Raw genomic sequence first — 12,987 nt, 5'->3', positions numbered from 1 at the left:
GGGTGAGGTAACTTGCTTGAAGAAAGAGCCATCTTTCGTACATTAATTTAGACAGATTAAATATGCTTGGGATGAATGATCAAAGATAATCGTTTGCTTCCAGGGAACAGAGCTCAAATTCTTAACTGTTAGTCAATTTTTCCCAGTTCTTAAGATCTTGCTATACCTTTTGATTCTTTGCTCATGATTGAACATTTGGGCATTTCCGTTTAGAATTGTCAAAACTCCACTTGCCCAACATTTTACATTTAGAATGAGGACTTTGCATCCAGAGTGAATAATATGAGATTCTTATGCTTCAATACAACCCAACTTTAAGTTTTCTTCAAAAGATTGCCCCCACACATAGCTTTGCTTCTTCTGGCTCATGTTGAAATTGATCAAAATGCACTGTCAGTTTACAATACATCATTGAATGTGCTCTTGGTATCCATCAGGAGTTCTTACAATGGGTTTCTTTCCATTCTGATTATTTGGACAACAAACATTTTTGCATCACTACACTATTCTGACCCACAAGTAGACAGTCTCCTATTTTGACTTCAACTTTTAATCCAGGATGGATGCTGTATTATGACGCGTGGAACATGCATAAAATGTGTTATTCATATTGCAGCTGGTACTTTTTAAGCCACTTAACCCCCTTCCAGACCCTATGAGTTTAAATCGGCCCTCTCTCTCCCAATATAGTCAGAGTTTCATCCTGCACCCTTTCTGCTGACCTATTTCCAATGTAGGTTTGCAAAGACTTGAAATAAACAATTTACCGGTGAAAGGAGATGCAAGCGTTCTACACAATTAAATGATAGTGAGATGGTAAGTAGATGACTGGAGATGTTTTAATCTTGTTAATCAACCATTAATCCATAAATCGATTGGAATGAATAGTACCTTTGCTAAATTGCAAAGTTCCTGGTAGTCAGTCTGTAGCTTCTGGATCCTGTTCCCCACAGTAACATCGTGTGATAGTTCAAGCAGTGCCTCTCCCTTTTCTGTCACAGTTTTTATGGAAGGCTCATGGGATAAAACAGTCTGTTGGATTGACTTTGAAAGAAAACAATTTCATTAATGTACAAACATGTAATAATGCATTGAATACATACCACAATGGCCACATAGTCCAACCTGTTTTCATAATCTATACAAATGGTTTATATCATTATTAGTTTGTCATCTTGACATCGTTCCAGTGCCTTTAATTTGGTTTATTACCAGCGTCAACTGTGACTCTGTTTTGTTGACACCTCAGTTTCTACCCTCTAACAAATTTCCTCCCACCTTCCTGTTTGTTAAAGGCAGCTGGCAACTTCCTCTCATTTCTGCAAAGTAAATTTACTATTGAATGCATCAAAATATACCTCAATATGCTAATGTGGAAATTCCTACCCATTCCTATATAGTGCTTTAGGGGCCAGGGGGTATATGTATCAAAATCTCTATTTGCGATTCTCAAATAGCGATTTTTTGAGAATCGCTATTTGGGATTCGCAAACGAGATGTAAGTAAAAATTCACAAATTGTTAGCGATTCTTTGGCATTCCTTAATTGCGATTAGCAAGTTGCGAATCGCAATTAAGGAATACCTTCCCATTCATTCCTATGGGGCAGGAGGCCCATAAAAATGGATGGGAAGACATTCTCAATTAGCGATTCGCAATTAGAGAATCGCAAATTGAGAATAATTTCAAGGGTGCAAGGGTGTCAAAAGGACACCCTAATGCACCCCTGAAATGAGCATGTGTGCGCATGTGGCGCACATACATGGTCTAAGGGCATGTATGTGCGCCACATGGCACTTTGAAAAATGCCAAAAAGTGCATCTTTCAAAGAAATCGCAAATTACCACCAACTTGAAGTTGGTGGTAATTTGCGATTTCTTAAGGAGAAATCGCACAACTTGGGTGCTTGTTACATCGTATTTAAGGAATCACAATTTGCAATTCCTTAAATGCAATCGCAAAATAGAGAATCGCTAATTTGCGATTCTCTAATTTGCGATGCCCCTTTGAGATGATACATCCCAAAAGGCCTTTTCCCGTTCGCAAACAGGCCGATTCTGAGAATCGGCCCGTTTGCGAATGGGAAAAGGGCTTAATACATATGCCCCCAGATGTCTTAACCAATTATGCAAGCACTCTGATTAACAAAAACTGGAGATTTTGCCACCTCAGAATCGGTATTTCTTTAACATGATACAATTTTAGCAATTGTAAACCTTGACTTTTTTACATATGGTTCACGATTTGCAATTTAAAAATTGAGTGTAGAAGGGAGACCCTTCTAAATAGCAACTCAGTATCATAAGAATCAATAGTTTGCAACCAGAATTTTGGGTGCACACCATTGAGAAGTTATCAACACCCAAATTAGGATTGGTAACTTATTCGCAAAAGTAAAGTGTCTCCTTTGGAATCCTTCCCTTTTGCGAATTGGGCTGCAAGTTACAGGGGATCAGTGCCAGCTCACAATGAAACTTTTAAAAACTAATATTACTTTTTTTTAAAAAGCATCCTCTATTCATCTAAGGAAACTGGTCAGCTTTAAAAATAAAGTCTGCTTATTTTTTTTCAGATTTTGACTGAGTCACAATTTCTGATTTACCTAATGAATATTTATCATTTAGGTAGGATTGCGACTCACTCTGGATCCTTTTTGTGTGAACCAACCTATTAGTACATAATTTGGTTTGCAATATAAGTTTCTGCTGACAAAAACATTGGTTGCAAAATGTGACTGCTTTTGGCGACCAGAACATAGAATATCTGGGCTCTAAGTTACTGGTTGCAACTTTTCTAAAGGAACTCTTCTTTCACACCCTTTTTCTTTTTTGGTTTACTGGTAATCATCTGTAATAATGAACGAATGCTAAATTTTTTGGTTCCCTATATTTTCTCTTTTCTCCTTAACTACCTCCTGTGATGTCTAGAAGCATTGAAGCACTGAAGAATTATACATTTCTAGATTTACACATGCCCACAAAAATAAAATAAATCTTGTATTAACTGCATCTCCTTATACTACTACCTCCTAGATTCACCACAAACTACATGTTCCATTGAACGCTTGTCTGTTCTGTATAGATCACATCACCAACACGCACGACTTGTAACCTGAAGTATTTATTTCCTTCATCACTTTCTGTTCCAAACATTAATTTCAGGCCTTTGGTTGCCCACTTTTCCTTAGGATGAAACTTTCGTACAAAGAAAGAAATGCACATCTTACCTTGTACTTGGCTAACTGTGCCTTCTTTTCATACAATTCGGTTTTGGGCTCCAAGGGGGCATGCAGTATGGCTTGGTATTCAGTCAGCCAACGAGTTTGAACTTTGAATTTATCTGTGTATTCCTTGGCTAAATGTAGGCATTTGTCCGAGGCAGTGTGCTCTCGCCTGATATTGCTAGTCAGCTCGTCAAGCTGCTCCATGTGGCTGTGGATTTCTTCTTTCAGTTGTTCAGCCTCACGCCCCTCCAGGCATTTGATAGCCCTATCAGCCTTTTCACGAGCAGATTTTAGCAGACTGTGGCCCTTTTCCATATCACTCAGAAGGATCTGGGAATTTAAAAGAAATAAATCATTAACATATGGGTACTTCTAAATATTCTCCTGCAGTAGTGATGACCTCAATGCAACTCTTAGTTTGCTGACGATTTAGCTTGAAAATCCCTCAAACTTACACAGGTAGAGGTGTGCACTCAAAACTAATTGCCACATTGTAATTCCTCTCTACAGAAAATGATGAACAAATACTTCGGTCTCGGAAGAAAGTTGAACCTGGAAGTGGAATATCTCTGTCGGGCATACACTGCAGACATAATTTGCTGTGCTTCCAATTTCTAGTTGTGTAATGTGGGGTGGGGGCGATGGTGCAATAACCACAGCCAGTGATTAGCCCACAACATATGCATCAATATGGCAAATATCTGTGTACTGATTTTCAAATGAGTAGCCCATGCAAACAACAAGAATTTCTTTTCAAGTTTCCAAATCTCTAGAAAGTAAATAATCATCTTGCAAGTGTGCACTGAACACCATCATGAAACAGCAATTAAATCCCATCAGTCCCCCATCCCATGTCTGATCATGATTTTCTTTTTCATTGGCCAGACTACACATAATTCCCTTAAGCACTACTAAGTCTGGGAGAGGCTATCCAGTGGGTCAAAGAGCTCCTATGGTAAATCTCCAACTGAGCATTCTGCTCCCATCCTTTGCAGAAGCTTGGAGGCTCCCATAAGGGTGCATGCAGCCAGAGAATATGTATATCCATAGAAGCATCACCTCAATGGAGGAGCGTGCCCACCCTGAAGCTGTGGGGTGAGACCACCACTCGGTCATTGTGTGCTGTACAGTTCTTGTAATCCTACATTTGATGGTAATATAAACTAAGGTATTTCACATGTTGTTGTTGCAGCGCCCTACCATACATGTCTTTGTCTAATGTGGAATCTTGTGGAGTGCATTAGACGTAGGCTGAGGGAGGAAGAATGTTAGGTTATAACAGGTAAACTCTACAGTGAATATCTCCTCCAGTAGACTTTAAGATCTTCAACTAGTGTTCCATGTGAGGCAGGGATAAAAAAAGGTGGTAGGTTTTAATTTTACTGGCACTTCTTTTAAAGTAAGTATTACTGTATAACATCAGCAAGCAAAGGACATCATCAGATCGTATATTAAACCTAGCAGTGAGAATTGCATTTGAGTTTCACTCTTTCCCCACTGGACATTGCTCATATGTTAAATTTATCTTTGGGTGCAAATTTACTTTTCCTTTACATGCTTAGCAAGGTACAATATCCAATGTAATCGTATAGAGTGCCATCGCACTGTTGGTTAAGACTAACCTCAATCTTCTTTGCCTTTTTTTCCATTGCAGTTTTTTCCAAACCGTTGATGCTGGAAGACACATTTTTTAAATTCTTTTCAGCTTCTCTATACCAATCACAGTAGGCACTGAGCGCTCCTTCAGAATCTTCAATGCTTCTGATCTCTTCTTCAAGACACTTTATTTGTTCCTAATAAAGAAGTTAATTTCCAAGAGAGAATTTAATTTGAAAATATGTCCATGTTTATAAATACACATGCTCCTGAGGCACTATCCTGTCTTCATCAAATTCTTACTACATCCAGTGCTCATCCCAACCTATTTGCTTTTACACATATATAATATTCATAGTATATATATATAATGGAGAAAGTAAAGAAAAACAAATTGAAAGTACAGATTTTAACAGGAAGTTAGTGGGTATAACAGGAAGCTAGATCTTATCTTTTACATATTAATGCTGTTTAACTTGTGTTCCACTCAAGGAAACCACATCAAAAAAGTCACTGTAATTCTGTATAAAACATTATACAGACATCCTCACTAGAGATAAATGTATACTAATAGCCCAAGCTCTTCTATTCCTTTGCTCAACCAAAATAATTCATGTTCAATATGGGCAGCCATATACAGTGCTACTACGTAATGTCTGGGCTGTGACAGCACTCGTGAGAAGCTGCAAGCAATTGCTCTCTGACTCCAAGAATGGGCTAAACCAATAGCTCCAAAATAAAAAAGTATACAGAAGCTAAAGGCTAAATATGCCTGTTTATGAATGCATGTGGCAATCATATAGCTACTGTATGGACAGCACAGTAATCCCAATGTACATAAATAGGCTATTGTCGAGATTGTCCCCATAAGAACAAGTTACTTACCGTAGTAACGTTTTTTCTGGTGGATACAGTATCTGCCTGTGGATTCCTCACTTTTTTAATTACCCCATGCCCAACATTCCACAGCAACTTTCCTCCATAGCTCTCCCACATCAACGAGGACGTCACAATGGAACGGCTCCGCATGCGACTCCGCGTAATGTCATCGTAGCCATAGGAAGACCTCTTCGGCGTGCTGACGTCAGTTCCACCTATTATTTCTGTGCCTTCGAGGCGAATGGGCGAACCAACAAAATGTTCTCAAGTATACATAGTATACAAGAGCTGGAAATTCTAAAATATAGACATTTCCAAGAGATAAGCATCACATTATTCCAATTATTCCAAGAATAAAATATATACATTTTTGGCCAATCATTTTTACGTATAAATAGGCAGGCAACGGGGAGGCGAGTCGGTCAGTGAGGAATCCACCAGCAGATACTGTATCCACCAGAAAAAAACATTACAGAAGGGAAGTAACTTGTCCCTCTGATGGATACATCTGCCTGTGGATTCCTCACCTTTTGAATTGAATCCCCAAGCAGTCCCACTCCTGGCGGAGGGTATCTGCCTACCTACACCAAAACATCTTGCAGTACAGAACGTGCAAAATGGCCGTCCCTCCTCACCTCTGAGTCTAAGCTATAGAGCTTTGCAAAAGTGTGGAGGGAGGCCCAAGTTGCAGCCTTGCAGATGTCCACAACGGGGACACCTCTAGCTAAAGACGAATAATAAGACTTAGCTCTGGTGGAATTAACTTGAATACCTTCTGGGGCTCCTTCTTGGCCAAGGCATAGCAAATCTTGAAACAGAGGATGATCCACCTGGACAGCGTTCTTTATTTTTTAAAATGTTTTTATTGATTTTCCGTAGAACATTATAGTAAGCATAAAAGCATGTGTGAACAGACACAGTAGGTATATATGTGACTCTCATTCCCGTATCCCTGAGCATGATATGACATAAGAAATTGGATACTGATCACGTTACATTCTCGATAGGTATGTCCACATCTTATCCTCTTCTCGGCAGACATCACAATAGACATTTCCTGTAGCAGAAACAACATATAACAGGATATTCACAAAGTATGAAACAAAGTGACAGTAGCGCAGCAATGCATGGTCATAGTAGCACAGAATGGGGGTTTAAATATGAAACACTGCCTTGTGGCAGGTGTGCATCAGGGAAATGCAACAGGGAGGACGGACAGTTCCCGTCTTGCACCCACCTCACATGTCACTTCCTCTTGGGGCCTCCTATTGCGCATTGGATGCCGGAACGTCCGCGGCAGGACTTTGCAGGTTTTCAAGGAGATAACTTGTGAGGGGTCCCCATATGTCCCTGGGACGCGATGTGCGAGGTAATAATTCTGCATAGCTAGACAACCGTTCCTGACAATAAATTAAGTAATTGAACCATTCTTTGAATTTGGGCGCCCTACCTCTGCCCTAACAGCAAGCAACACGGCGTTTAGCCATCAATTGTACCATGGCAATGTATTTGCGGCGTGGAGCAGGGATGAGTTGTGTGTAACCTAACAAGGCCGTCAATGGAGAACGCTCAATATGTAGTGTTGTCATCTGATCAATGGCATCAAAGATTTCCCCCCAATATTCATGTACCCTTGGGCAGGCCCACGCTAAATGGAGAAAATCCGTTCCCGGGGCCCCGCATCTGTCACATCTATCCGGGTCTTTCAGCTGGTATTTGTGCATTTTAACTGGTGTATAATATAGGCGGTGGAGGAATTTAAAATGTATAATAAGTAGTCTGCTGCTGGCAGATATTTGTGCAGTTTGCATGCAGCAGTATGTCCATTGGTCATCCGCCAGCCTGAAACAGAGCTCTACGTTCCAGTGTGCTCTCGATGGGCAGGGAGGTTCCTCCCGTTGAATATGAGTGGTGTGATAAATTGTGGAAACTAGGCGCCTTGGAGAAGAAGCTCGCATCATCAGATGTAAGGGAGGGAGAACGTTAGGTTCTCAGGGAAATTCCGGGGTAATTGAGCGTATGCCCTGGCGAAGTCGCACATAAAGGAAAATATCTACGGGAGAGGGATGAAGCCCTTGGAAGATCTGTTCGGACGTGCGGAACATGCCATGGTGGTAGAGGTCCCCCCAAGTGACGATTTTTGCCTCTGTGCACATTCTGCGGAAGGCTGTCTCCTGAAGGAGTGGCATAGTGGGATGAAAGGATAGTGGTATCAGAGGTGAATAAAGCATGAGACATTTCAGCAGTGCGTCAATCCGATGCCAGGCATTAACAGCGCCCGTAAGCGTGGTTGACGCTTCGTTTCTGCGACTCGTGACTGCATGGAGCACACCTTTGAGTGGTATGGGAGCAGCCAGCCAGTGTTCCACCGCAACCTGTGGCATATACCGGGGAGGATAGAACCAGTAATAGGCATGAGACTGCGAACTTGTGTAATACAGCTCAAAATGCGAGATGTCAAACCCACCCTGTGAATATGGTCGGGGAAGTGTATCCCATTGCAAGTGTGGCTGTTTCCCCCCCCCCTGCACCAGTCGGATCATTTCAGTACGGAGTGTTTAAAAAAAATACCCTCCCGGATGGTATGGGATGTTAATAAAGATATAAAATAACTGTGGAAATATAACCATTTTGATCAGAGATGCCGGCCATGCCATGGAGAGGGACAGCGAGATCCAGAGGTGACACATCCCGAATTGCAGCAGGTTGCAGACCCAGCAGGAAGAATCAATAGCGTCTGTGGTCACCCCTGATGTTACACTAGGCGGTCAGTTTAATTTGCCAGGCATGAGTGTGTTCTGTGTCCAACTCCATCCCAAAGAGGGCAAGTGATGTGAGGCAGCTGCTTGTCAAAGGTTTGGCAGAGCCCCTGCTGCGCCTCAAACCATCATGAATGCACTGTCCCACAGGAGGCCAAATGGGAACAACGGCGGTCCCGAGAGGATGAGGTTCTCGTGGACGGGGTCATGGACCTGGTGGCCAGGACAGGGTTCAGAATGCTGCGGCCTTACAGGGTCATTCTGATAATAACTTTGATGACCCCCGGGGTGGACAGTATTATCATGATGATTATGACACAGATGAGGTGACAGGAATGTCTTACAGCTGGGACAGCCAGGGACAGAGTGAGGGACCAGTTTTGATACCTGTAGATCAGCACGGTCCTTATGTTACTGCGAACTTGCATGGCTCGGCTAAGGAATTCTTGGTAGATACAGGTGCAACAAACATTTCTACTTCACACTCTTTGGTCTCTGGGGCGGTTCTGTCTGGCCATAATAATATTTCAGTCGGTTTTTCCAGTGTACCGGTTATAAACCCCATTTCAAAACCTCTTGCATTGACCATAGGTCCATTTACTGTGGATTCGTCATGTTTGTTGACATCTAATTGTGATGAGAATTTGATGGGTCTGGATTTATAGAAAAATTTGCATGCCACAATTTTTTGTTCTCCAGAAGGTGTCTATATAACAATAGGTCTGGATGTGGTGTGCGCTAAGCAGCATCTGTCCACAAATGTGACCCCTCCTTCTGAGTTTAAAGACGTACCACCCACTCTGTGGGCAACAGGAGACACTGACGTGGGATTGTTGCAGATATTGCCTGTTTCGATACATATTAAGCATTTTACCTCGTGTCCCTCAATATAAAATACTGCAGGCTGGAGAGTGGGCCTTGTTGCAGATCGTACAGGATTTGATTAAGAAAGGTGTGGTTGAGGAGATGACTGTTAATATTTGCAATAGCCCTATTTTTCAGATTCTCAAAAGGGCACCCCCAGATTCCTCTGATTACCATGAAGATGTTTATCGTTTTGTGATCAATTTGCATGAAATTAATAAAATGATTCCCGATTTTCCGGTCGTTCCTGACATCACCACTCTTCTGACAATGATTCCCTCTTCTGCGTAAATTATTTTCTGTCATTGCTTTAAAAAACGTGTTCTTTAGTATTCCTATTCATCCTGATAGCAGATATCTGTTTGGGCTCACCCTGGTAGAAGCTTTTGGTTCTGTCGTGCTACTCAAGGCTATACAGAAAGTCTGAGAATCTATAGTCAGGTATTGAAAGGTCAGTTGGATTCTTTGTCACTCCCCACAGGTAATGTATTGCTACAGTACGTTGATGACTTGCTCATTGCTTCTGACACAGAACAAGGTTTAGGGACAGTACGGTTAAATTGTTGTTGCACCTGGCACACCACGGACATAAAGTGTCCCTTTCTAAATTTCAGTATTGTTGACAGGAGGTCACCTATTTAGTTCACCTACTGTCGAAGGAGGGTAGGATGCTAATTCCGGAGCGCATTAGTGTTATTGTTAAAATGCCCATTCTTCCAACTCAAAAAGATGTGTGCACTTTTGTTGGCATTACTTCTTACTCTTGCCAATGGATTCCAAATTATTCCCTGCTTGCTTTGACTACTAAAGATGTGCATGAACCCCTGCCTTGGAGCCTGAATGTCAGCAGTCTTTTGAGCAATTAAAAAGTGTGCTTTGTTGGGCTCCAGTGCTTGGCACGCCTAACTATAGCAAGCCATTTGTATTATATGTCCATGAGACGGCTGACTGTGCACTTTCTGTTCTAACACAAACATTTGGAAATAAGCAAATGCTGTGTGCTTATTTCTCTGCTGTTCTTGACACTGTCGCAAGAGCCCTCCTGAGCTGCCTAAGAGCGGTCGCGGTTGTGGCCGTCTCGATAAGACAATCGGCTGGACTCATGCTTGATACAGATATCACAATCATGGGACCTCAGGCTGTGGATACGCTTCTGGATACGACCAAGACACAGCACCTCACCAGTGCACATCTGATGGGTTATGAATTGGCAATCTTTGCCAAGCATATTACGAACAAACGAACTGTCACTTTGAACCCAGCCGCGTTACTACCCCTCCCTTCGGAAAATGATGAAAATGAGAAACATGATTGTATTTTCTGGATGGAAAAAGAGACGAAAGGACGGGTAGACTTGACTGATGTTCCCTTATCAAGTCCTTAAGGGGAACTATATGTCAATGGATCTTGTTTTAGATTATCAAATGGCACTACAACTGCTGCATATGCTTTTACTACGCTGCGTACAGTAGTTGAGACATCACAAGTTCCCTATCAGTCGGCCCAAGCTGCAGACCTCGTTGCCCTAATACGAACCTGCAAGTTGAGTGAGGGACTGGTTGTTAATATTTATACTGACAGCCAGTACACCTTTGGAGTCGCCCATCATTTCGGGCGACTCTGGGCAGAGAGAGGGTTCATGGCACAAAGATTCAGCATGGTCATCTTATATATAGGCTTCTGTCCGCTTTGACACTCCCTACGAAATTGGCAATAGTAAAGTGTAGCGCCCATAGGAAAGTAATTGACGATGTAGGTAAAGGAATTGGTCTGCCACCCCGCCATCGTTGAGTTTGAGTTTCCAACCTCCGTAACCTTCTTTTACTTAACTCCTTTACCAGTGACCTATGTCGCTGCGACAGTCCTTTTGTTGGTTGGTCTCACAGTCTCCGCGGCGCTCGTACTGAATGAAACTGGGCATGGTTGCTCGCCTCCTTTTAATAGGGGCTTAGATGCCCCGGGGTGAACTTTTGAATCGGCACAGCCTTCCCATTAGTCTGTAGGATTCACGCTTTTTGTGTCTGTTTAGGCACTGTTTCTTCACACAACCCCCTTTCCTCTGCTTTGGGGGGCTGGGATGCCATTTCCTGGCCATTGTCCCTTCGGGACCCACATCCCCGGGCCTTGGCAAGTTTACCACGTTAGTTCCTTAAGTCCCCTTCGTGTGCGGGCCTCTGTTATAAGCTTTGCACATAGCCACTCCCATTCTGAATTGAAACACTACAGTTGAATTGTATTTGGATGTTTTTGGCTGCAGCTTCATTATCATCAAGGATGAACAATAGGTACCCCGCTTCAACTTTACTGGGGCCATAAATCATCCTGCATGTCTGCGAGTCATAAAATGTTACTTGTCAATTATACTTGGTCTCATAAATCAAAGTCACGCCCTTTAGGCTACACTCTCATCATAAATCAATGCCATCAATCAAAACAGACAGAAGTAAAGCTGGCTAGTCACCAGGTCATAAATTGAGACATAAATCAACGTACAGGAATATTGTTGCCTTCCCAAAAAGTCATAAATCACGGCATAATCATTCTGACGTTTCTTGTTGTTAACTGGAGTCTTTGAGCTGGAGTTTTACCATCAGCGTGGGGGGGGGGGGTTAATTCAACAATCTTTTTTAGGCCTAAATCCCTACCTTTGAGTACTCAGTGTGGTCTGCCGACTGGACCCCATCTTTGCTGAAGTATTCCAGGCGCCTCAAGTTGATTGGGTCATGCCTAATGGGTTCCCATCCATTTGCCCTGCAATATTTGGACACCGTCAGGTTGAGCCTCTTCCTTTGTTATTACAGGGCACTGGTGGACCAGGCCCACCTTCAACTCTGCCTGGGCACAATTTCTGATCATATCAATTGGGTGATGCCAAGTAGCCTGGGTTGTGCTTGGTGCACCCCATAAGTTCCTTTCTCCCCAAATGTGCCAAGTTGTTCCCTACCAGGTGCACAATTAGTAGGTCTGGTTCGGCTTGGAGTTCTTGGCGTTATCTCTTCCAATACACCCCCCAGTTGCTCCCAGCGCTTCCTGGACACCCCTATCCATCTTATGTTAGTCTTTCTGGGGAGACCTGCTCCTCCCCCCAGTGCCCACCATTCTGGGTCTTCCAGTGAACCCGTGACCCACAATCCACACCGTCGTTGTCTTTCGGCTTCCTGCCAAGACATACGTTGAAAACTTGCTACATAGAGGGTGTGATATGGTTGTGTGATATAGTTGTGTGTGCTTGTGGATGGGGGTGGGGGAGGGTGTTGGCTTTAGTGCCCCACTTCTTGCTGGATTCCTACATACAGCTTGTAGGCTGAGGAGCACCACCTGCCTATTCCTTTGATGCCCTCAGTCGTAACCCCCACCCTTGCTGCTGTTGTTGCAGCCCCAATGCGGAATGAACGCATGCCAAACTCTGCCAACAGCTTTTCTGCCTTGGTGGGTGCAACCCTGAGCACTGCCTGGAAATGAAACCTGCTATGGCACTCACTTGCAGGGTAAATCACCCAATACTCCTGCATCCAGTGAATTGGGCACAGATTTTCGGCTGACAGGCACTGCAGTTTTGCCAGTGTCCCTCTTGCTGTTGGTTGGTTTTGGACCTCCTCAGCGATACCTCAGCCAACATGCCCTGTGTTCAACTGTATGTCGCATGCTTGGAGGCAGGCCCCCGCTG

The 12,987-nt window shown here is 43.0% G+C and overlaps 1 protein-coding gene across 1 annotated transcript in view; it reads right to left on the bottom strand.

Annotated features, from left to right (window-relative positions):
* Positions 1-12,987, bottom strand: part of SYNE1 (spectrin repeat containing nuclear envelope protein 1) — a 1,959,630-nt gene that overhangs the window by 908,888 nt on the left and 1,037,755 nt on the right. Inside the window, exons 67-69 of the mRNA XM_085611789.1 lie at positions 4,845-5,015; positions 3,226-3,552; positions 892-1,044 (exon numbers count right to left, since the gene is read on the bottom strand). Of these exons, the coding sequence (XP_085467915.1) occupies positions 892-1,044; positions 3,226-3,552; positions 4,845-5,015 (651 nt within the window). The remainder of the gene's footprint in view (positions 1-891; positions 1,045-3,225; positions 3,553-4,844; positions 5,016-12,987) is intronic.

The sequence above is a fragment of the Triturus cristatus genome, chromosome 6 (assembly GCF_964204655.1).
Source record: "Triturus cristatus chromosome 6, aTriCri1.1, whole genome shotgun sequence".
Taxonomy (NCBI): Eukaryota; Metazoa; Chordata; class Amphibia; order Caudata; family Salamandridae; genus Triturus; species Triturus cristatus.
Note: the sequence above shows the minus strand (reverse complement) of the source record. Positions and strands in the feature narration are given on the sequence as shown.